General features: G+C 35.8%; 2 protein-coding genes across 17 annotated transcripts in view; both read left to right on the top strand.

Moving 5' to 3' along the window:
* The first annotated feature begins 1728 nt into the window (after positions 1-1728).
* Positions 1729-26140, top strand: part of LOC7465190 (probable LRR receptor-like serine/threonine-protein kinase At1g06840) — a 38764-nt gene continuing 14352 nt past the window's right edge. Inside the window, exons 1-21 of one of the 16 annotated variants that reach the window (XM_024583887.2) lie at positions 1786-2073; positions 2316-2552; positions 3028-3178; positions 3621-3692; positions 3800-3871; positions 4129-4272; positions 4384-4455; positions 4601-4672; positions 4797-4871; positions 5426-5494; positions 5617-5685; positions 5876-5947; positions 6139-6222; positions 6465-6533; positions 6732-7237; positions 7623-7784; positions 8010-8293; positions 8472-8523; positions 8651-8901; positions 9064-9198; positions 9406-10000. In XM_024583887.2, the coding sequence (XP_024439655.1) occupies positions 2411-2552; positions 3028-3178; positions 3621-3692; positions 3800-3871; positions 4129-4272; positions 4384-4455; positions 4601-4672; positions 4797-4871; positions 5426-5494; positions 5617-5685; positions 5876-5947; positions 6139-6222; positions 6465-6533; positions 6732-7237; positions 7623-7784; positions 8010-8293; positions 8472-8523; positions 8651-8901; positions 9064-9198; positions 9406-9750 (2898 nt within the window). In that variant the 5' untranslated portion in view covers positions 1786-2073; positions 2316-2410 and the 3' untranslated portion in view covers positions 9751-10000. Of the gene's footprint in view, positions 2074-2315; positions 2553-3027; positions 3179-3620; positions 3693-3799; positions 3872-4128; positions 4273-4383; positions 4456-4600; positions 4673-4796; positions 4872-5425; positions 5495-5616; positions 5686-5875; positions 5948-6138; positions 6223-6464; positions 6534-6731; positions 7238-7622; positions 7785-8009; positions 8294-8471; positions 8524-8650; positions 8902-9063; positions 9199-9405; positions 10001-14250; positions 14646-14887; positions 15113-22171; positions 22323-25321; positions 25473-26140 lie in introns of those variants that run through there. The other 15 variants (XM_024583889.2, XM_002319397.4, XM_024583888.2 and 12 more) reach the window with 15 other exon arrangements.
* LOC18104696 (60S ribosomal protein L10) lies at positions 10354-11731 on the top strand. Its single transcript, XM_024583894.2, has 2 exons — positions 10354-11218; positions 11341-11731. The coding sequence occupies exon 1, from the start codon at positions 10454-10456 to the stop codon at positions 11108-11110; it is 657 nt and encodes a 218-aa protein (XP_024439662.1). The 5' UTR covers positions 10354-10453; the 3' UTR covers positions 11111-11218; positions 11341-11731.

Consider the following 26140-nt stretch of genomic DNA (forward strand, 5'->3'; position numbering starts at 1 on the left):
TCACCCAACACCCATTGCATATTTTATTGTAATCCACAATGTTTTCCTTTCTTTTCCTTTTTCTTTTTTTCTTATTTTTGAATTTTTATTATGATTTTTTTTTAAAATCTGTTTTGTTGATTTCAACTTTTAAAATTAAGATTGTTGAGACTTCAGCTTCATATTTTGCTTTTTTTTTTTGCTTTTATACGAGACTAGCATGATTTACGGGTTTACCAGGGTAACCCAAGTTGCCCCGGTTTATGAGTTTGGTGGATTGTCTTTTTGTTTTCTTTTTTAATTGAACTTGACTTTTTCATAGTCTATTTTTTTTTTTCATATAGTTAAAAAAATAGTTTTAAAGAAAAGTCATGTTATTAAACTTTCTAAAGTAACAAAAATTAAAGGATGTGAGGAAACCATTGTTCACCCACACACATTGCACTGTGAATGACAATAGTAATCCACAGTGTTTTACTTTTTTTTTGTTTTTGTTTTTGAATTTTTGTTATGATTTTTTTTTCAAATTTTTTTTTGTTGATTTCTTCTTTTAATATTTGGATGTTTGAGAATTTAGCTTCATAATTTGTTTCCTTTTATTTTACCTTTCTATAAGGTTAGCATGGTTTGCGAGTTTGTTAGGGTAACCCGGGTTGCTCTGGTTTACGAGTTTGGTGGGATGCCTTTTTTTTTTAATTGATCTTGACTTTTTTTTATCACATATTGTTTCTCATATAGTTAAAAAAAGGTTTCAAAAAAAATTTATGTTATTAAACTTTATAAAGTCCATGAACCTATTTACATGTTTGGCTGGTTGACTTGGTTCGCAGGTCTGACAAGTTTAACTTTTTTAATTAGTTTTTTTTTTTATTTCATCCTTAGAATACTGGGTTAATTGGAAATTCAGTTTCATAATTGATTTCGTTTAGCCTTTTATGAGGTTATCGCGATCTAAAAAAAATCTCAGTATTGGGTTGATGTTTGATTTCGCAATCGTCTATTTTTGTTATCATATAGTTAAATTCAAAATATTTTTGAAAAAAAAAACAAATTATAATCTTAGTGGAGTCCATAACTCAGTTCATAGGTTTGACGTACTCACTCGGCTTACCCGATTCACAGGTTTGACGAGTTTACCCACCGATATTATATATTTTTTTTTTGTTTTTGATCTTTTAATTGTTTTTAATTTATTCTTTTTTTATTTCATCCTTTAATATTGGATTGGTTAGGAAATAGACTGTATTATGAATTTTTGTTTGCTTTTTATAGGGATAATTGTCTCAAATAAGCGTTTATTTTTAGATTGATGCTTAATTTTGTGAGCATATATTTTTATCATATAAATAAATAAAAAAAGTTATTGAACCCAATGAAGTCCATGACCCGGGTCATAGGAGGACGAAGATCGATCCAATCTGTCATTGTTTTAATATTTTAAAAAATTTATCATCTTAAAGTTTTTTTAAAAGCTAAGTCATATTTTTATCAATCATTAAGGTTGCATTTGTACCTATAAAATTAATCAATTTAAATTAAGTTAGCTCTCATGTAGTTTAATTAAAAACTTGAGTTAGATAAAGAGTTAAGTAAGAAAATTTTAAAATTAACGCACTTAAAATAAAAAAAAAATTCTAGTATTAAACTTGAAATTCTAAATTCCAGTTATGATTACCATTGAAAGTGGCGGTTGCTAGGCCATATTATTCTAGTATTAAACTTTTGGCTGCAGGTAGAGGTAGGTTGGCCATATCGTTCAAGAAACACATCAGCTAGAGCTGCCTTCTTGTCCATGTTGGTCACAGACCAGTTTCTTATTTAAAGCATTCAAAACTCCTCAACATCCCAACAACAAAGTCAAAAGAGCCAGCCCCAGTTTGGTTTATTTATTCAACACCAATTTAAAGCTTAGTGAATTATGAAAAAGATGGCTATCATCATCACCATTTGCATGATCAATATATAATCTCTGCTGCTGCATTTCATATGGTACTGCTGGTCAAAAACTTACCGAATCATCAAAGCTCTCTAGTTACAGGTTTCTTGCTCAAGCTTGATCAACACTACTGATTTTCAACTCTACCTACAGCTTATGTATGCTTGCTTCTATATATATACTTCCATATGTATAAAAATATCTTATCTTTTTCTTTCTTAATTTATCTATTGTTTCTGGTAGCGATTTGTTTCTTTGTTTATTGCATCTCTAGCCTTCTGGAAACTATTGTTTTGACTAGCTTTCTACCTTGTTTGAGAAGTAATTAGAAAATATTTTGTATTTTTATTAGAACACGTGGTTTCTGTTTTCATTAGAAAACATGGACTTTTCTGTGCAGATTCAAGCCCTTGAAGCATCTGTTTATTTGTCTGTTTCTTTATATCAGTGGGAAATTTAGATTGTCCAAGAACTTTCACTTCTGGGTTTTAGGAGATGATTCGGAATTCTGGTGCTTTTTCCCTTCTTGGCATGTCTAAATCAAGAGCTTGCACATTTGGAGCTGTTCTGCTTATCTGGCTCTGTTGCTCTTCATTACTTGTAGCAGCACAAGAAGGAATTACTGACCCTGTAGAAGGTGATTTTGCTTGAATTGTTATCTGCTCTTTTCTTTTCCTTTAAAGATACTTTCCACAACAGCACTGCAGGCTTGATTTCTCCTTCTAGAATTAGTACAGTCTGGCTTGAATATGCCCTTGTGAATAGAGTTCCTAATCAGTGAGCTTGATTGATTTAATTAATCTTATTGTACCTTCAATTTTTTTGCTGGTATGCGCATCAAATACTGATTGTAATTAGTACATGGAGCAAATTTTGAGACTTCCAGTAGTTTTGAACTGTTATCCTTGGTTTGCTAATTGTCCAGGCAAGAAATGTTGATGATGTTGGTAAGTATCTTGAATAATGCTCAAAACATCATATTATGATTCATTGTGGAACCTACTGAGAAATCTGATTGAAGACCATGTTATTGTGCCTGTGATGTTGTTAAGTAGTTGTTCAAGGCGCAATGAAAAATGAAACGATGATGACCAAATGCTTAAATTTTGCAGTGAAGGCATTGCAAGACATCAGGAACAGTTTAATTGACATCAATAAGAATTTGAGTAATTGGAGACGAGGGGATCCATGCACATCAAACTGGACAGGGGTTTTGTGCTTCAATACAACAAAAGAGGATGCCTATCTACATGTTAGAGAATTGTATGATTCCAAACCTCAGATTTTTATTTCCTTTTCAGTTCGTTCCAATAAGCTGCCTGAACATTTTTATTTTCAGTTTACCTTAAGTTTTTGTTTTGATGTTGAATATATGTTGGCCAGAGTTACTTCAAGGTTAGGAGTAATCTGGTGTGGATTGCCCAATTTTTCAAAACACGTCACCTTAAAGCTTGCAGATTGCCAGTTCGAGAATTCATTATTTTGTTGTGCTCTTCTCCAAATCACATGAAAACTCTCCATAATTCCCTACTAAATCGATAATTACCCCTATCTGAGCCTCATGCAAAAGCTACATGTTAGAATCCAAGCTCATAAATTTGAAAATTTTAATGGAACTTTGCACACAGATTGAATAATGGATATTTCCAGACTTCCTCTTTTTTTTCCCAGACACAGTGTAACAATATTTTTGTTTTCTTTGCAGACAACTGTTAAATATGAATTTATCAGGAACTTTATCACCATCGCTTGGCCTCTTGTCTTACATGGAGATTTTGTAAGGCTCATGTCCTCTCCTCCGAAACAAATCTCTCTGTTAGAATGGCTATCTCTTGACAGTTTATCTGCTTGACTGACATATGTTCTCTATTGATCTTATCGAAGGGATTTTATGTGGAACAGCATTACTGGAAGCATACCGCCGGAGATAGGCAATATTAAATCTTTGGAGCTCTTGTAAGTTGGAACTTCTTTTTAGCTTAACAGCATAGATTGTAACAGTTTCAACACTGTTACAATGTGAAAACAACAGATCAAGCATTTTAAAGTCTCTGAGTTCTAATTGTTTAGGTTATTTCTCATGAACTGATTTATTTAGTGCTGAATGTTGACACCAAAGTCAATGTGAATACAGTTTATTTTGTTTCTATTGCTGAACTACACTCTACAGTTGTTTTCTCATTCTATGTTTGATGGAGTATTTATTTTTCCAGGCTCCTGAATGGAAATCAATTAACCGGTCCCTTACCGGAAGAGCTTGGCAATCTTCCAAAATTGGACAGAATACAGATAGACCAGAATCATATATCAGGACCAATACCTAAATCATTTGCGTACTTGAACAGCACAAAGCACTTGTGAGGATTACTCTGATGCTATACTCTCTATAACTAGTGCTAATAATCTTGATTCTTTTACTTAACTAGTTCATACTTCATGGTACATATATCATTTTCCCTTGTGGACAGTCACATGAACAACAATTCAATTAGTGGGCAAATCCCGGCTGAGCTTTCCAGATTACCGAATCTTGTTCACTTGTAAGTTTGCAATATCCAGATTCCTGTTTCAGTAGTGTGTCGTTTATCCGTCACTGAACTTGTTTACTTAATTTCATTTCTTCCCTTTATTGTTCTGCTGGTCTCTTATGTGTCAATTTATTGCTAACATGAAAAATATTTGCAGCCTTCTGGATAACAACAATCTATCAGGAACTCTTCCGCCAGATTTATACAAATTGCCGAAATTACTTATACTGTATGGCCCTCTTACTTCCTGGGAAATTATGAATCATGAGTTTATGGTTTCTTATATCAATATAGTAGATTTTAGCTTCATAGATTTTTGTGTCTAGTAATCTTTGCCTATTTTCATTTTGCAGCCAGCTGGACAATAACCAGTTTGATGGGAGCACAATCCCACCTTCTTATGGAAACATGACTCAATTGTTGAAGTTGTAAGTGCAAATTGCAACCCTAGATTTGCAAGTATTTGAGAAGTAAAGCTTGTCCATTCTTCTCATGAGGATGGGGGTACTGTTGGCGTGTGTGTGTGTGTGTGTGTATAAATGCTTGCGAGCAGAACTTAATGCCTTGATTGTAAGTCATATAATTTGACAAGAAGTTGCTTTGACAAAAGTCTACGTATGCCTTTTTTTCCCTTCTTGCAATATCTGTATGTCTGCTGAATCCTCGACTGTTCAATCAGTTTTGATACACACCAAACCTTTTGATTTGTGATAGATTAATCATACAATAAAATTTGTAAAATATGGAGTTTTTGAGTATCTTTGTACTATCATTTCCTTGTCACCTACTGTTTCATTTCACCTTCAATAATCTACTTTGCTGCAGTGAAGACATGTCATGTCAGCTTGTCTAGATTCCGTAAACCTTTCATGTCTTAGAACCTTTGTGTGATTTCTCATTTTATTATTTAGTGTACAAGCTTCAAAAGTTGTACGTGTTTCTTAATGTGATTGCCGTCTGTTCCTTGACTGGCCTTTATCAGGAGTCTCAGGAACTGTAGCTTGCGAGGTCTGATGCCTGACCTGAGCGGGATACCAAATCTTGGCTATCTGTAAGTCAATATATTTTCTATCTGTGGCTTCCACCTGACTGGATAATTATATGATGTTCCTTTCCTGGATAACTCTGCTGGCTTCTGTTTTTCCACTTACCATTGTCAATGTGATTTCTCAGAGACCTCAGTTTCAACCAGCTAGCTGGACCCATACCTCCAAACAAGCTTTTTGAAAATATTACAACCATGTAAGGTTTCTCCCTATTGAAAATGTTACATGATCTACTTTTTTATAGCAGTTTTCACGAGTCAAATATATAGATTCTTTGCATAAGACAAATCGCTCAAGTGTCTGGAGTATTATTTGAAATTTTGAAATCATTGGACTTATGACAGCGAAGCTTTTTTGGACGTTGATGTTCATTGCTTATTTTGCAGCAATTTATCCAACAACACTCTTAACGGAACTATTCCTGCCTACTTTTCAGACCTTCCTCGACTTCAGCTACTGTGAGCATTTTTCCACTTGCTATTTCATTCTTTCTCATTGGTTTCCGGTTTCTTAAAGCTGATATTATAGCTCATGTTATTATAGAAGCTGTAACATTTTGATTTTACTGGCAAAGCTTAGATGGTGCCCAAACATATGTAGTATGATTTAAATTAAATTAATGGTTCAACTTGGTCATATTCTGTGGCAGGTCAATTGCAAACAATTCATTGAGTGGCTCTGTTCCCTCCACCATCTGGCAAACTAGGACCAATGGGAATGAAGGACTTGACTTGTAAGAGCTGAAATAAAAATGAACATTTCTTATTGCGGAAGAGGCTAATGAAAATGCTTTCCTTTATGTTGTAAATACTTTGAAGCACACTTCTGTTCTTGATTTCTAAGAAAAAAGAATGAAGACGTGCTGATTTCAGCATACTCTATTAATACTGAAGGTGGATGCTCTAGGATGGTCTAGTTCTTTAGCATCTGATGCTTGTTTCGCTAATCAGCAGTTTTTGCTCTTTGATTTTGCAGGCATTTTGAAAACAATAGGCTTTCAAATATTTCTGGCAGCACCAGTCTCCCTCAGAATGTCACGCTATGGTTTGCTTCTGTACTAGCATTGCTACACTATGTCTACATGTGCATGATGCTTATCTACCCTTCTATGAGAATCTTCATCTGCCAAAAATACTCACTTTGCATTTGATAGTACTAAAAGATGTGATCTTTAATTTGGTCCTACTTTCGTGGACAAATATAGAACTTTCAGGCAATCACTTATTGATATATGATTTTCAGGCTTCAAGGAAATCCGGCATGCTCAAATTCCAATATAGTAAAATTTTGTGGATCACAGAATGGTGATATGAACGATCAGAGTACAACAGAATCTAATGTTACTACCTGTTCCGTTCAATCATGCCCACCCCCTTATGAATATTTCCAAACACCTACTATATCTTGTGTCTGTGCTGCCCCTTTGATCTTCGAATATCGACTGAAAAGTCCTGGTTTCTCAAAGTTTATCCCTTACAGAGTTGCATTCCAGGACTATTTGACCTCTGGTCTTGAATTGCATCTTTATCAGCTAGACCTTTCTTCAGCTATATGGGAAAAAGGACCTCGATTAAAAATGCAGTTGAAGCTTTTTCCTGTCTATGTTAATGAAAACAGTTCTCATAAATTCAATGACAGTGAGGTTCGACGCATCATTAGCATGTTCACCGGGTGGAACATTCCTGACAGTCAATTATTCGGACCTTATGAACTTCTCTACATCAATCTGTTGGGTCCTTATATAAATGGTCTGTCTCCTAAACCTATCAGTGTTATATCAAAAATAAATTGATGCTTGTCCTAGTTATACATGAATATGTTCTTACTTCATAGACAAACTACATATAATAATAATAATAATAATAATAATAATAATGGTTGTGGAAAGTTTTTCTGCACTTTCTAAGTGATTATGGTTTAAAATGTGGAGTCTCGAATCATTGGTCTCACTGCCATGATTCTTATAATAATGCTATTTTGTTAGTGTTTGCTGATGAAATGAGTTGTGAAGTATTCTAACCAAAATGCAGTCTGTAATTCTTATGTCTGGTGTACTTTCATCGGTGCATGTGTGTGATGAAAGTGTTACAAAGGTTTGATATCCTCATCTTCACTGTTGTTGCTATATCCCAGTGCTTTCTGTCACCCCTCAAAAATCTAAATTAAGCACGGGTGCTCTGGTTGGCATAGTATTGGGAGCCATCGCAGGAGCAGTTGCATTATCAGCAGTTGTTTCTCTTCTTATCTTGAGAAAACGTTCGAGGAACCATGGAGCAATATCAAAAAGACGTCGTGGTGAGTGCCTCACCTTTCCAAGATTAGAATTATGCAAATATTTTATCTTTTTGTGTGGTGTTTTATCTCATATTTGTGTCAAACCAGTAAATCCTAACTTTAATTACACACACACACACACACACACACACACACACATATATATATGCATTGTGAATTCTTCATAACAAAAGTTTAGTGCTGGAAACAGTTTCATTTTTAACATGCTCCTGTATTTGGGCACAGTATCAAAAGCCTCCCTGAAAATTGAAGGTGTGAAGTATTTTTCTTATGCTGAAATGGCCTTGGCTACCAACAATTTCAATAGCTCCAGCCAAGTTGGTCAAGGGGGTTATGGAAAAGTTTATAAAGGATATCTCGCTGATGGCAGAACTGTGGCTATAAAACGGGCTGAAGAGGCATCTTTTCAGGGTGAGAGAGAGTTCTTAACAGAAATAGAGTTGCTGTCAAGGGTACATCATCGGAACCTGGTATCTTTGATTGGATTTTGTGATGAAGGTGGCGAACAGGTGCACTCTCATGTCTTTTAAATTTGAGATATTTAGTTGAAGTCCACCATTCCTTTTTTTAGCTTGACCAACATTAAACTGCATGCTTCTGATCATCGTGAAGCCAACTCAAGGAAAATTCCCATTTGCGACATCATTTGGGAAAAGGTTGTATTATCTGTTCCTTTTGTGTGTGCAGATGTTGGTTTACGAGTTCATGTCGAATGGCACTCTCAGAGATCATCTCTCTGGTACATCTCACAATTTTTGTTATAGAATTCCATTTTTTTTAATCCTAAAACAAGATTGATTCACTTCAATATTCTCTGTGCTTATCCCATGGGTTTTATTTGATGGATCATGCATCTGGTATCGCAGCGAAGGCAAAAGAACCTTTGAGTTTTGCGACAAGATTGGGAATTGCCCTGGCTTCAGCTAAGGGCATCCTCTACTTACACACAGAAGCTGATCCTCCAATATTCCATCGAGATGTCAAGGCAAGCAACATATTATTGGACTCCAGGTATAATGCCAAAGTTGCTGATTTTGGACTCTCGAAACTTGCCCCAGTACCAGACATTGAAGGGGATGTGCCGGGTCATATATCCACGGTCGTGAAGGGTACTCCAGTAAGTCTATCGCACGCACTATGTTTAATGAAAAGAATAGAGCCTGAGCCTTTTACATGTATATCTTCCAGTAGCATGATGAAATTCGAAGTTGAAATAGAAACCGGGAGTTAACTGATTCCCTGTATTTCTTCTCTTTTAAACGTTGTATTAACTCTGCAGGGTTACCTTGATCCAGAGTACTTTCTGACTCATAAATTGACAGACAAGAGTGATGTTTATAGCCTTGGTGTCGTATTTCTAGAGTTGCTGACTGGGATGCAACCAATCTCGCACGGCAAAAACATTGTTAGAGAGGTAATGTTTTTTACCACCTCTTCTTATTTGACTCGAGACTATAATTTCTTACTTTTATATCGATAGAAAATATTGATTTAGAGATCCTGTAGGAGCACCATGTCATGCAGACGAAGCATTTAGTCCCCAAATCCATTTCATGATGACGAAATATTTTCATCAGTTCAATCTCTGAATCTCATAATCTCTGGATTTATGATTCGACAGGTTAATATCGCATATCAAACTGGTATGATCTTCTCTATCGTTGATGGACGAATGGGTTCTTATCCTTCCGACTGCGTCGACAAGTTCTTAACTTTGGCCATGAAATGTTGCAACGATGAGACGGATGAAAGACCATCAATGATTGATGTGGTCCGGGAACTTGAAAATATGTGGCATATGATGCCAGAATCGGATACTAAAACAACGGATACAATGAACACTGATACCGGAATGGAAATGACCTCACCCTCTTCATGCTCTCTATTGAAGAACCCTTACGTGTCGTCAGAAGTCTCTAGCAGCGACCTTGTTAGTGGAGTTGCTCCTACCATCACTCCTAGATAAAATGAAATACAAGGAATAAAAATAAAATGGAGAACCAAATTTTGGATTGCCATTGCTATAGTCCTTCAAGATTGGATTGGGGGGATTATCTATCAACTTTTTGGTTAGTTTTCTAGAGTCTTGGTAGAATTCGTCTTTTTGTGAAAATAGTAGGCAGAGCAATAGAGATACCTTTTACACTGCCAACATATCTTTTACTGACATGTAATGTAATGAAGAATTAATTAATGATATTGCTATGAGATCAAAATCTACCTGTTCTCCTATTTAGTTTCAAGTTTGTGTGTGTTTAAGGATCTGATGGATTAAATGGGTTTTGCAAGAGGTTCTTTCCTTGTCCCACCCCATGTTTTGAACCAATGAATATGTTCCCTCCTCTCCCTGTTCTCTCATGTTCGGTAACGGTAAAAAGATTTTTGAATGCAAGTTTTAGAGAATTATTTGGAATTTTTATTAAACCTAATTCACTAGTTCAACTTTGAAATTTTTTAATCCCATTTCTTGTTTATCTGAATTTAAAATTAAATCGTGTGAAAATCTTAACCCAACTCATTTTCTATTTATTTCATTATGATTCAATCGATTTGACTTCTTATCTGTAGGACCTGCACGATGTTACCGTCAGATAAAAAATAAGCCATGCCCATAATCACGTTACTGCCGCGGTGTGTCTGACCCTAAGATCAGGGTTTATGATGTTGGCATGAAGAGGAAGGGAGTTGATGAGTTCCCATTCTGGGCGCACTTGGTGTCCTGGGAGGAGAATGTCTCCAGTGAGGCTCTTGAGGCAGCACCTATTGCTTGCAACAATGCTGGAAAGGATGCTTTCCATTTGAGAGTCAGGGTTCATTCATTCCATGTCCTGCGTATCAACAAGATGCTTTCATGTGGTGGAGCTGATTCGCTCCAAACTGGCATGAGAGGTGCTTTCGGTAAACCACAGGGAACTTGTGCTAGAGTTGCAATTGGACAGGTTCTTCTGTCAGACGTTCGTTGCAAGGACAGCAACAGTCACCATGCTCAGGAGGCTCTTCGCCGTGCAAAATTCAAGTTCCCTGGTCGCCAAAAGATCATTGTCAGCAGGAAGTGGCATGCAATTTCTTTCATTTGTTTTATTAACCGTGATATCTCACGGTTTTCTATTATTTTTTATGTTAGCATCATTGTTATGCATGAGGTAGTGTGCGTTTTCTTTGTTCTCAGAGGCACACCTGATGCCTTGATTTCTTATTTCTGTGCTGCTTTACCATACTGGAAAAATGAAAGCCTGCACCTTATGGCAAGCCATTTCCCCACCTTCTTTTGGAAGTTTTTTACTTTCTGTTTAGTTGGTGAGTATGCACTTACAATTACTACCTAATCTTGTTTGATAACCATCATTTTCAGGGGTTTTACAATGTTTAATCGCACTGATTATTTGAAGTTGAAGGCAGAGAACAAGATTATGCCAGATGATGTGAATGCCAAGGTGAGCCCTCGTTAAAAATTTATTCTTGCATCCACTCAATAACAATTGGTACCTGTTTTCCTTATCTTATTTGGAACACTGGGTTTTGGTTAATCAAACCGATGATTATGTGTTCCACGCAGCTTCTTGGATGCCATGGACCCTTGGCCAACCGTCAACCTGGAAGAGCATCCTTACCAGCTACTGCTTAGATCTTTTCATTCCTGGAAATAACTTCGTTCATCTCTTAGCCTCTGAGGGATTTATCCATTACTCTTTTTCATTCCTGGAAATTGTTGGTTGTGGTTGCCTTTCCATGAAGGGTAAAGAGCCTCAAGTATCATTTCTGTGAATTTTTGGTTGCACTGCGTGAAAATTAAGGTTGGATTCCTTTTGTGTCAATGCCACTGTCAAGGAATCATCTCAACCCAATAACTTAAACTGTTAGATGAGGTCTCAGGATATGATTTATATTATTCTTTAACACACCCCCTCAAGTGAAAGCTTTTTGGCCTTAAAACTTGCATAGGTCCACATTGCCCTGTGTTTAATTTTTTATCAAATAAATGAGGATGATGAGATTCGAACTCGTGACCGCTTGGTTATCAAGGCTCTGATACCATGTCAAAGAACCATCTCAACCCAATAGCTTAAGCTGTTAGGTGAAGTCTCAGGATATGATTTATATTATTCTCTAACAGTCACTGTCTTTGTTAATTTATTAGTGTGTGGTGTGTGTTTGGCGTTGTGGTAGCTCGAAGGTGTAAGAAAAGCTATAAATATTGTAGCTTTTCTCAAACACAAAATTTTTACCATGAAAAGCAATTAACTCTTGAAGTTAAAACATTAATGTTTCTTACTTACGAGGCCTCCCAATGACCACCCTTCCTTCCAGTTACAACTAACAGGGCGATGGAAAGCCAACCAGTGAATATAATCTCGTGTTGTAAATCTTTCCGACTCTTTAATATTACGAATTATTATCAGATAAAAAAAGTCTCGCAACCGCACCTCGTCTTTAGAAACCAAAGAATATATATAAGATATGCACAAAATACACACTACCAGAAATTCACTTAATACCAACGGAATTTCCGACGGAATAATTCCGTCGGCAATTTGAGGTCGCCATTACCGATAGAATTTAATCCGTCGGTAAGGTCATCGGCATATACCGACGAAAACAATCCGTCGGTAAATACCGACAGACTTACTGACGGAATGTTGAAAATTAAAAAAAAAAGGGTGGTTCGCTGACGTGGAGGTTATTACGGGTATTTTTTTACCGACGGAATCACCTAGGGATTCAAAAAAGTCAGCTCCGTACGGCGACGAGACCGGTTCACCGATGAACATGCCGACGGAATCACTGAGGGATTCAAAAGGGCAGCTCCGTACGGTGAAGAGACCGGTTCACCAATGAGAAATACCGACGGAATCACCGAGGGATTCAAAACGGCAGTTCTGTACGGTGACGTGTCCTATTTACCGTCAAAATAGCTGACGGAATCACAGACGGAATAGTCCGTCGGTGAATCCGTCGGCAAAAGTTAATATATCCCCTCTTACTCGACCCTATCCTCCCCTATTTCTCCTTCTTCTTCTCCTTCTTCTTCCTCATCTCAACTCTCCCCATCTATAAACAACTAGCCCCCCTCCTAAAACAAATCTCACTCTTCTCAATACAACAAGTCATATATATATCTTGAAGTCTTCTTGTCACAGCATCCGTGTTTTGATTTACCTCCGGATTTTTATCAGTTTTTGTAGGTAATTCTATCTTTTTAAATTTTAACATTTAAATATCATGGTTTTTATTGTTTTTTTAGTATATGTATTTTGTTAGTAGATATACATGTTTTATTGTTATTTCTCAAACAAACTTGTAGTATATGAATGTATAATTTTGTACTTGTTATGGTTTGTTTTAGATTTTGTAAGATTGTATTTGTTTGTAAATTGTTGAAACTTTATTGAATTATCGAATTACATGTGTTGTTTTGAAATAATTAATAGCTTATTTAATGGGTCCGTTTTAATTTTTATCATCAATGGTATTGCGGAGTTGTAATTTTCGTAAATTGATATATATGTATTAATTTGTATGGACGTTAATGATAATTGATAATGAATATTTAATATTTATGAGAAGTTGTAATTGGTTTGTTGGAAAATCTCGAGGTAAACTAATTTTTTTGCAAATTTATTTACTTAACATAGTTAATTAATACATGTTGTCATCATAATTTTATAGAGATTCGATAGAAGTCATGAATGATCGTTCATGGATGTATCGAGATTCACCCCAAGAATTGCGAAGGATGGATCATTGTACAGTGGTCTCCGATGTCACATGATTTTGTCCATATTACCCTATATTCATCGGTTTCTTTATGGATTATGTGTTAGACTAAACCTACTTGATAATTAATTTCTCCAGGACTGCACATTTGACAAGCGAGAAACTGGGACAAAAAACAATGCCTCTTGCCGCAATGAGCTAGGCAAAAAGTCGAATAAAAATGTTTCATGATTACTCGCTGGACTAAACTTAATAATAATATCAAGTAGTTGTCTATGACTTAAATAATATCAAATAGTTATTCTATTTCATCTTTTGATGATCATGTAATTAACTTCATCGCATAATGATATTGTGATGAAGTAATATGATCATCAAAATTGTGCTGTATACATAGCTAGAGTTTGTTTTTCATAGTGGTCGCATGCGGGTCATAAACACAGGACATGCATGTGGTTGATGATCAGAAAGGATATTCTCATCATTTATTGGGGAGGCTGAGATATCTGGGAAAAACAACGACATGCACATCCAACTTCATCAGCAATATCGCTAAAAATAAAAGCAGCAGGTAAAATGAATCTTTCAACAATTATTATCAATGGGCTCGGAAGTCAAATTGAGAGAAGTACTAATTCCTAATACAAGTAAATGTCGCTATTGGACATTTATTCCCCTCGTTAATTAATTTTCAAGTGTTTAAATGAAATTAGTTTTGCTATATATCATGGTCTAAATCTCTATACAAAAAAAAAAGAGGTAAAATTCACGTTAAGTTAAACACAGATGATGGCTTTATCTTTGATGAGATCAAAGAAAAGGGTTTAATTTTGAGATAGCTTGCTTTCCTTGATTTAGTCAAAGTAAAATGCTCATATTTTGATTTTGTCAAGGTTGCAATAAAGAAAGTCGAAGCATGTGGTGGTCATAACCTTTGCCGTAAAAGATCTTTCCGCTGCCTTACATGTCTAATTATATTAATAACATTCAGCGTAGAAGAATATCATCTACATGGTCACCTCTCCAGAAGATCTTATACATTGTTAATTTCAACGTTTCTGTCTAATCATCAAAGCTCTCTAGTTACAGGTTTTCTTGCTCGAGCTTGATCAACACTACTGATTTTCAACTCTACCTACAGCTTATGTATGCTTGCTTCTATATATATACTTCCATATGTATAAAAATATCTTATCTTTTTCTTTCTTAATTTATCTATTGTTTCTGGTAGCGATTTGTTTCTTTGTTTATTGCATCTCTAGCCTTCTGGAAACTATTGTTTTGACTAGCTTTCTACCTTGTTTGAGAAGTAATTAGAAAATATTTTGTATTTTTATTAGAACACGTGGTTTCTGTTTTCATTAGAAAACATGGACTTTTCTGTGCAGATTCAAGCCCTTGAAGCATCTGTTTCTTTACATCAGTGGGAAATTTGGATTGTCCAAGAACTTTCACTTCTGGGTTTTAGGAGATGATTCGGAATTCTGGTGCTTTTTCCCTTCTTGGCATGTCTAAATCAAGAGCTTGCACATTTGGAGCTGTTCTGCTTATCTGGCTCAGTTGCTCTTCATTACTTGTAGCAGCACAAGATGGAATTACTGACCCTGTAGAAGGTGATTTTAATTTGCTTGAATTGTTAGCTGCTCTTTTCTTTTCCTTTAAAGATACTTTCCATAACAGCACCGCAGGCTTGATTTCTCCTTCTAGAATTAGTACTGTCTGGCATGAATAGGCCCATGTGAACAGAGTTCATAATGTATCAACATGTTTTATTTTTACCTAGATTTTTATTTAAAGGAACTAGAGATAATGTGAGAACCCAACATTTTTTTACTCAACCAATCACAGAGTTCAAGTAATGCAAACCTTATAATCACGTGGTCACACAACTTACAATCAGGATTGAGATTTGATTTTAGAAAGCTAAAATAGATCTAATAGGAGTGTGACACAATTGAAATTTGTCTCAAGGCATCAACACTATTGGAATGAAATCGAATGACGCTACGAAGCCAGTTAATCTTTGATAAGTCAGATTCAGTTCGTTCAAGAACCAAAGAATGCAAGAATCTCTTTCGCACGTCAAAACTGAAAAATTCAGAAGTGTTATTCATCAATGACTGCTGAAATTTAGGCTTACATGTGTTTAAATAGTTCTGAAAAATTAACCCTAATGGATCTATCCTTGACTAAATTGACTCGCTTACAAAAATTGACCCAAAACCTTTACTAATAAGCCCAAACCCCGATCCAAACAAGCATTGAATTCTAACTGAAAACAAAATATTAATTAAGTTCAAACAAGCTTTGGGTTGTAGCTAACAAAAATAAAGATAAAGCCATAAGTCCTAAGTCTTTATCTACCTAATGATCCTAAAAACCAATATGTCATTAAATACCACCAGCTCTTCTTTTCTTGTGTAGCTATGATGAATAAGAAATCATTGTAAGAATAGGATTTTAGAACATTAATGAATCTTTACCACACTTGAAAATTATGTTGTAACTCATTAAAGATCCTTGTAGAACTATGAAATTTCCAAAACAAGCTGTCACACCCTTGTAGGAAAATGATTCTTGCCAAATAGGAAGTCCACAAGTCAAAAGGAAGTAAATAATAAAATTTATACAGCCTGTTTTGACCTATATCGCAAGTTCTTCCCGAACTCCAATTCACCTAAAAGTTTACCCCAACATAGAAAAATACATCTAAAATCTTCTGGTAAAGTTTTAGCTTGATTCAACGGTTTAATTTAGAGTTATGCTCAATAGCATAAAACTAGACAATAAAAAACTTTACGCCACAATTCGAATCTAGCATTGCTTGGATCATATCACTAAGAATATGAGTCTGACAAGCTGCTGTAACCTACATCATTAGGCTCAGCCAAGCGCTGAGCCCAAGCATATACGAGCCTGACGAGCTGCCAGACCCTGCATCATTTGGGCTTAGTCAAGCACTGAACCCAAGCATATATAGGTATGACGAGCTGTCAGACTGATCCCAAGCATATACGGGTTTGGCGAGCTGTCAGATCTAGCATCCTTAGGCTCAGTTAAGCACTGAGTCAAGCATATACGAGCCTGGTGAGCTGCCAAACCTAACATCCTTAAGCTTAATCAAGCATTGAGCTCAAGTACATGTAGATCTGATAATCTTGTTAGGCTCTATGTTGGACCACGAGAATTTGATGAGTCAAAAATATTTCCCCTCTTTGCACATAAGAGATGCTTGATGTTATCAAGGAATTATGACTTTTTAGCTCTCCTCTCCACCAAAGGGTAAGAATCATGGGTTATAAAGACCCTTTGAATCCTTAAAAGAAAGAAGGTTCACAATCCCATGATTCAAAATATTATTGATTTTTTTCTATATGAAAAGATACTTAAGCATCTGAGAGTCCCAAATGTATAAAAGGAGACGTTTTACAGGTGCCAGTCACCGACCACCTGATCTCATCATGCATCGAGCACCAAGTGCAAGCTATTAGCATAGTTATTAAACCTGACCCGAGGGTTAACCCGGCCAAAGGGTCAACACGAGTCAACCCGAAAAAAATTAAAAATATATATATTTGAGGTTTTAATATCCCTCATGAAAAAGTTAAGAAACATTGCATGTGGATGAAGGCTATATATATAGTTATTCCATATAAAAAAAGTTAAGAAACATTGCATAGGGATGTAGGCTATAAATATGGCTAAACATTCCATGAGAATAAAAGCTATATATATAGTTATCCCATATGGAAAAGTTAAGAAATATAGTATGAGAATGTAGGCTATAAATATAGCTAAACATTCCATGGGGATGAAAGCTATATATATAGTTATCCCAAATGAAAAAGTTGAGAAACATTCCATATAGATGAAGGTTATAAATATAGCTATCTCACATGGAAAACTTAAGAAATATTTTATGGGGATGTAGGCTATCAATATAGTTATCCCATATGAAAAAAGTTAAGAAACATTTCATGGGGATATAGGCTATAAAAACATATATGAGACCAATTATTCACAAATTAACTTTATATTTTTTGGGTTTATTAAACAAAAATGTAAAAAAAAAAGGTCGGGTTTCACCCGGGTTATGTCAAGTCATCTGGGTTTCGAGTTAACCTAGTGGGTCATTGGGTTTTACCAGGCTAATTGGAAACCTGGGTTTAGACCATTTAAAACCCAACCAAGGCCTTGGGTGAACCTATTGGGTTGGGCCAAGTTTTATATCTATGGCTACTAGTCATCTTGACTAGTGAGAATGGATTAGATTTCAAGAATCAAGTGATTAACCAAGTATCTAACACATAAATCTTGCTCCTAAATAGTTTGGGTATTTTAAGACCTTATCAACTAGCGTCTTCTGTGAGGAACTGATTAAAAAGTCATTATTTGTTCTTCTAGACTGGTTTTTGACATCCTTAATCACTATCAAAGAAAGACGATCACGATACGCCTGAGATGGAAAGTCTGATGAGCATCCCTAACTATAGTTGTTGGCATGGTTATTCCATCATAACATCAACAACTCTTCAATCAAGACCATCTTCTCACTAGGATAATGATAGTTGCTAAAAGGGGAAGTCAGACCCAACAAGCCTGGTATAAAAACCTTGAACCATCCTATATCATAGGTTTCAACAACCTCTGTGTTAAACTTGCTTTAGCGTTAGTATACCAGCTAAGAGAAACTCTGAAGAGCTATTGGACCCTGCATGAAATTTTTAATAGAGGCATTCGACCTATACAAATTGCCTAGGAAATTCCCTCAATGTTTTTCTATGTATGGGTGTTGAACCCATATAAAATTTCAAAACTTCTCCTAAGGGCCTCAAACCTTGCATGGATTTTTTTATTATAGGTATTAGATCCATACATAGTACAAAAGTCAATGTAGAAATGAAAGTAAGAATTTAATTTATACAATAAAAAAATATTACATGGATAAAACCTACAAGACCAAGGCTGTTTACATAAAAAGAGATTGGGGATGAAAGGCTTGGATATCTAGCCTAAGCTTTTCAGCTAGATATTCTCCATGTTGGGTAACAACAACGCTAATAGGGAATACATTTGCAAAATCAGGCACCACTGAAGTCCACTTGTATTACTCTTGATTGATTGAAAAAAATACAAGTTAGATATGACAAGAAAGATCTTGTCCTCAATCATCTCAAACAGAGCTACAGATCCTCTAAAAAACCTCTTAGAACTCCTCATGAGAGTTCCTCAGAGCCTCCAATTGCACTCGAGAGCTTTGGGCTTCTTACCCTGCAACTTGGATCTCAACCCTCAAACCATCTTGAGTGACCTTCGCCTTAAGGATCTCTTATTTCAAGACATCCACTTCATTTTAAGCAATATAAAGCTACCTCTCGGTGTAGTCTAGCTAAAAGACAAAACTTTATATGTTATCCTTCAAAGAGGCATAAGCCACCTTAAGGCTCCTTAATTCGATCTTCACAACAGCTTTTTCCTCTTTTAGTCATTTGAAGACAGCCTAGTTTGCCCTGTGTTTGGCAATGACCTTTTTTATGTGGCTCTTTTCGGCCATCCAACACCTTTTGGAATGGATGCACATCATGAAAGTCTGCCAAAAACAAGTGTTAGGAACAATGGTTGTAAAACCAAACTAAAAGGTAAAACAAGAATATCTCTTACAGTAAAGGTCATTTGTCCAATTAAGGCCAAATGACAGTTATAGCTCTCATCAGACATCATGAGATGTCTGATGGAATGGTGAGGATCCTCTCCAACAATCTTACCACCTCAAGACCAGTCTCTCCAAGGCTGACCTTCCACCAATAATAGTCTCCATAAGCTGCCTCTCCTTCTCAGTCAAGGTGGGGAAATTGAAGGGAACTCGATCAAGAGTGAGGTTGGAAAAAGCATCCTTAAATTTACCTTCCTCATGAACAACCCAAGTGGAGGGCTCAATTGTTGTAGCCTCTGCAGTCAAGGTTAGAAGTTGAGGTAGAAAGAATGTCATCATAGGAGCTTTTTAGTCGAAGCTGGAACACTAGTCTCTATGGGAATAGATACCTTTTTTTTCTTGAAGCGAACAACAACGCCCGTAATTACTTCAGGGAAAGTCAAATTTGATTAACCCTCGACTAGGAGAGTAAAGTTGCCCCTAACCTTTTTTTTACTGCAGGGGTCCTGATTCCTACCATTGTTTCCTCAAGAACAAAGCCCTCAAAGAGTTCATCAACGATGATGGGGTCATCCTCCATCACATCTCTGCATCAAGAGATGAAGCCCCGTTCATAAACTCTTATCTACAGACCTTGCTGAAGTTTCTCCTTCTCTATCAGATGTTAGTCCTACACACAAAAATAAGTCAACAATGAACTTAGATACATAGAAAACAAAGAATAAGGAAGCTGCATACTTCACGATGTGGCTTGATAATATCCTTTGATCATTTTGTTGACTTCATACTCAATCGAGATCGAGGCCAATACATCACATTTTATTGCATTCCACATCTGGGATTGACTATCCTGTTATACCTTATTATTAGCCACCTCCCTTTATATTTCTTATGTGCGTAGGCTTTTCACTTAGAGTTCCTTTCATGGCTCCAATTGGTCTATTGAAGAAGGTAAAAAAACCAACGCATGTCATTGCCACTATCGATGCCACAATCAGATGGCAACAATTTCTAAAGACATTAATTGTAGGCTCGATTCTGACAAGCCTAAAAAACTTATCAAAAGCAAGTAAGGTTATCCGTCTATTAGGGTGCAATTGTCCTGAACCTAACTAGTAATATCTAAACATTTCCTTCACAAATCCTTAGAGAGGGAAGGAGTACCTCAATACATACATGCAAAAAGGGGCTGTAATTTCAAATTAACTATAAGCAGAGCTCAAGGTCTACCGGCTCATAAACTCAGCCAGTTATGGCATTTGAGCTATGTACTCTTCTGGTTGTATGTGAGCAATAAACTTCATGTCCTTTACACCTAATATGTTAGGAGCATCATCCTCAGAGGTCTAAGGCAGTCGCTCTCTCCCTTGAGATTTCTTGGTAATGGTAGGAGAAGAACTCTTGCATAGAGAGCTACTTTCCTCATACAAGAGATGGACATCGGGTTGTCATCCCCTCTAGTTTTGGGGCCCGGTTTGATGGACCCCTACTACTCCTTTTAATCTCAAGTTGGAACTTGAACTCTTCATTAAAGGCAACAACATCCCTACTTCTAGGGACAAATTTGACTCTTTTTGGGTCCATTTCTCTATTCAAAGTAAAACAAAAAAGCTTCTTGTGGGAAATATTTAAGGTGACAGTTTTCTTCTCAAATTAGAGCAAAATTAGCTTAAGAATTTTTCAAAAAATATTTCTTAGTTACAAAGAGTGAAAGTAAAAGAAAAGCTGAGAGCAAGAACGACGAGGGTTATAAAAGAAATAACTTTTCATTCACATCGCTAGATGAATGGCCTTCCATTTCATCTCAGATCTCCAGAAATCCACTCAATTACTACATTAAAAGCAAGCCGTAATTTTGTTTCCCAAGGGACATCTCCTTCAATAAGGACGAGCCACCTCGCCATGAGAATCCCAATAGTTATACGTAGGACAAACAAATCTTATGGAGAAGGTAAAAAAACTCTTTTCTATTGCTGATAAACTTTCAAAATCATTGTGTATTGAATACGCAAAGATTAGGAGGCTACTAATGGATCAACATGTTTTATTTTCACATGGATCCTCATTTAAAGGAACCAGAGGTAAGGTGATAACCAAACAACCTTGGACTCAACCAAACGCTGAGCCCAAGCATATATAGGTCTTGCGAGGTGCTAGACTTAGCATCCTTAGGCCCAGCACTTGGCTGAGCCAAAGTATATGTGGAACTGGTAATTTTGTTAGGCTCCAGGTTGGACCACAAGACTCTGATGAGTTAGAGATGTCTTTCTTCTTTGACACATAAGAGATGTTTAATGTTATCACGAAAATATGATTTTTTAGCCATCCTTTCCACCAAAAGGTAAGAATTATGGGCTATAAAGACCGTTTGAATCCTTAAAAGGAAGGAGGTTTACAATCTCATAATTCAAAATATTTTTTAGCATATATATTTTCAGAATCTATCTCTCTAAAACATTATTGTATTTTTTCTCTCTCTGAAAAGATACTTACTTAAGCATTTGAGAGTCTCTAAATCTATAAAAGAGAACATTTTACAAGTACCGATCACCGTCCATCTTAGCTTATGAGAATGAATTAGATTGCAAGAACCAAGTGATTAACCGAGTATCTAACACATAAATCCTACTCCTAAACAGTTTGGATATTTTGAGACCTTATAAGTTCCTAATTAGTGAGCTTGATTTATTTAATTAATCTTATTGCGTCTTTAATTTTTATTTTTATTTTGCTATGATGCCCACCAACTACTAATTGTACTTAGTAAATGGAGCAAATTTTGAGACTTCCAGTTGTTTTGAACTATTTATTCTTAGTTTGTTAATTGTCCAGGAAATAAATGTTGATGATGTTTGTAAATATCTTAAATAATGCTAAAAACATCATATTATGATTCAATGTGGAACCTACTGAGACATCTTATTAAAGACCATTTTATTGTGTCTGTGATGTTGTTAATTAGTTGTTCAAGGTGTAATGAAAAATGAAACGATGATGACCAAATGCTTAAATTTTGCAGTGAAGGCATTGCAAGACATCAAGAACAGTTTAATTGACATCAATAAGAATTTGAGTAATTGGAGACGTGGGGATCCATGCACATCAAACTGGACAGGGGTTTGGTGCTTCAATACAGCAAAAGAGGATGGCTATCTACATGTAAAAGAATTGTATGATTCCAAACCTTAAATTTTTATTTCCTTTTCAGTTATTTCCAATAAGTTGCATGCTGAGGAACTTTTTTTTTCAGTTTACCTTAAGTTTTTGTTTTGAAGTTGAATATTTGTTGGCCAAAGTTATTTCAAGGTTAGGAGTAATCTAGTGCAAATTGCCTAATTTTTCAAAACACATCACCATAAAACTTACAGATTATTAGTTTGAGAACTCATTATTGTGTTGTTCTCTTCTTCAAATCACATGAAAACTCTTTATAATTCCCTAATAAATTGATAATTACCCTTATATGTGTCATGAATCGATTTTCATATCCATGACCAGCACATAGGCAAGGTTCCCTCACCCAACGTTCCATACATATGCGAATATAAACTTACATACAAACTTATTCTTTAAATAACTCAATCAGAGTTCAACACAACACTCATAACAAAATTAACATCATAATATAATTTGATTTTCTTGATACAAGAGTTAATACAAACTTATGTAATTGTGGAGCACTGACTAGATATAACTGAATAATGTTAATTACAATAAAAGCGCAGGTTATGAAGGTCCAACAAAAGTGACCTACTAACAAGCTATAAGCCTGGAAAAAAATAACAAAAGGATGAGTTTAACAACTCAGTAAGTAGATAACATTCGATATACATACACGAGGTAATATAATAATGAGAAATACACACACACACACACACATAAATATAGCTTTAGGTTCTTATAAGAAAGTTTCTCAGATAAGCCATAAGAAGAATATCATAAGGTAAAGCTCGTTAGAAAATCAAAATGGAATGAGCATAAGGCTCCGTACTGTAAGATGATCAATCAACATAGATTAGTGACTCTCTTGACCAGTTCATCAGGATTCGAGATTCCCAATCACCAGTCTCAACCATGGCAAATCTCAATTTCAAGCCAAAAACCTCAAAAGAAGAAGAAGAAAAAACCAACATAATCAACCTATAACCATTCAACCCATCACAATACAATCAATTAATCCATCACATATAATCAATCCATCAACTAATCCCTAAAAATACAAATTCAAACCCTAAACCTTAACAAAAACCCAAAACCTTAATCAATAACATCAATTATATACATTTATGCTTAAATCTTACCTCAATAACTTAGTTTCTCATGTTTTTTTCCCATTTCTCTTATTTTCTCTTCCTTCTTCTCCTTTCTTTCTCTCCTCTAAGTTCTATTTCTTTAATTTCAGATCTTTCTATCTTTTATTTCTCTTTCTATTTATATATGTCAACTTATATGCAATTACCTCAATGACCCTCATTCCTTTATGTCAGAATATTTACTCTTTATTTTCTGCACTCACTCTTACACCGTCGTTTGTTACATATTTATAATATCAGAGTAAATCTTCTATTTTAGGCTATACAAATCAAGTTCCTATAATTATACTATTGTGGGATGGAAAGAAATTCTTTCCATCTCTATTTCTATAATTCCTCTCATTTCCCATATGTTATAGCTCACGTCAGCACTTCCCCTTAAGTTGATCATATGGATCCCTTATGCTCAACTTGACTAGTGAGTTGTAGAACTCTTTACTGAATATAGCTTTGGTAAGCATATTTGCTAACTGGTCTTCAGATTTGACAAAAGGGAATTGAATTATCTTAGTCTCGAGGTTATGTTTAATGAAGTGTCGATACACCTCCATATGTTTAGTCCTATCATGTTGAACTGGATTTTGAGAAATATTTATTACAACTTTATTATCACATAAAAGATTCATTTCTAATTTGGGGGCAATACCAATTTCGGTTAGCAATCTTTCAACCAAAGAAGTTCACACAAACCCTTGGCCATCCCTCAGAATTCTATTTCGGCACTAGAGAATGCCACCATATTTTGTTGCTTACTCCTCCATGCCATAAGGTTTCCACCAACAAATGTGAAATACCCTAAGGTCGACTTCCTATCTAAGATGTTCTTGGCCCAATCTGTGTTTGTATAACCCTTAACTTCTAAATGTCCATCCTTGGAAAATATGAGCCCTTTTTCTGGAGATGACTTCAAGTATTTCAATATCCGAGTTACCGTCTTCATGTGTTCCTCACTTGGACAATGCATAAATTGACTCACAACTCTCACATCATATGAAATATCTAGATGAGTATGAGATAAATAAATTAGTTTGTCAACTAACCATTGATGTTTCCCTTTATTAGATAGTTTCTAGTCCAGATAAATCCCAAGCTTATGATTGTAGACAATCGAGGTATCTACCGGTTTACACTCCAATAATCCAACTTCAGATAATAAGTCTAGGATATATTTTATTTGGGATAGAAAGATGCCTTGATTTGATCTAGCAACTTCGATTCCCAGAAAATACTTTAGCCCACCTAGATTTTTCATTTCAAATTCGCAGCCCAATTGCCCTTGGAGTCATGATATTTCTTCTTTATCATCTCCTGTAATAATCATATCATCAATATAGATAATTAAAAGTTGTTACCTTATCTTGCTATCTTTTGATAAATAAAATATGATCTGAGTTGCTTTGTTTGAAACCATACTTCTTCATTGCCAAGCTAAATCTTCCAAACCACGCCCGTTGCTTTAGTCCATACAAAGCTCGCTGCAACTTACACACTTTATTCATTATCGTGGTTACTGAGTAGCCTAAAAGAATGTCCATATACACCTCCTTTTCAAGATCACCATAAAGAAAAAGGCGTTCTTTATGTCAAACTGATGTAGTGGCCAATCTAAGTTCACTGCAAAGGACAACAACACTCTAACAGTGTTTAGTTTAGCTATTGGAGAAAAAGTTTCTCGGTAGTCTACACCATATACATGTATATACTCTTTTACCTTGTACCTTCTTATGGAACTGTCAGCTTTATATTTGATAGAAAACACCCACTTGCACCCCACTGTTTTCTTTCCTCTTAATAATGATACTAGATTCCATGTTTTATTTTTCATTAAGGTTTTCATTTCTTCTCTAATGGCTTAGGTCCACTTTGGGTTTTCCATGGCTTCCTTCACTCTTGTTAGAATGTGATGAGTAGAGATGTCATGCATGAAGGTCTTGAGGGATTCACGTAGCCTTTATGTGGACACATAATAGGCAATGGGGTATCGTGATCTTCTTTCTTCAATATCTGGTGAGTACCGGCTTGGTGGTTTTCCACGATTATGCCTGTGAGGTAATACATAACCAGCAGGAGATTCTATGATATTGGTGTTCAAAGGGCTTACCTCAGGGTCATTCTCAGGAGTTGGGTCTTCGGGTACTATAAAGGGGGGGAAAATTGCACCTTCGTGTTTGACTTCTTGATGATAAGAAACTGCAGCTTCGTGATTGACTTCTAGAACTGCACCTTCATGATTGACTTCTTGATGATTAACTGTTTGATATTCAGGGGTTTGAGGAACACAAACTAATTATATCGGTTCCACATGTGCTTCAGACAAGCCCGGCCAGTCCAGTTCCATCCATTTTGATTTTTCATGTCTAGTCTCCCCCTGGAGAGGAAAATTGGGTGGAAAAAAAGTTGTTATTTCCATAAAGATGACATCTATGGAGACATAGATGCGATTAGAAATGGGATCATAGCATCTATAGCCTTTTAATGAAATGTATATCCCAAAAATAGACATCGACGAGCATATAGGTCTAGCTTAGTTTGATGGTTCTTATGGAGATGGACGTAAGCAACGCACCCAAACACACAGGGTGGAAGCATCAAGACCATGGGTAGAGGAGTATGTGCTGCAAGAGCTTGTAATAGGGTTTGGAATCCCAACACTTTAGAGGGCAATCGGTTCAGGA

Source organism: Populus trichocarpa, chromosome 13 (assembly GCF_000002775.5).
Source record: "Populus trichocarpa isolate Nisqually-1 chromosome 13, P.trichocarpa_v4.1, whole genome shotgun sequence".
Classification (NCBI taxonomy): Eukaryota; Viridiplantae; Streptophyta; class Magnoliopsida; order Malpighiales; family Salicaceae; genus Populus; species Populus trichocarpa.

What these genes read in the sequence shown, in the direction of transcription:
- LOC18104696 (XM_024583894.2), top strand. Translation starts at nt 10,454, where the DNA reads ATGAAGAGGAAGGGAGTTGATGAGTTCCCATTCTGGGCGCACTTGGTG.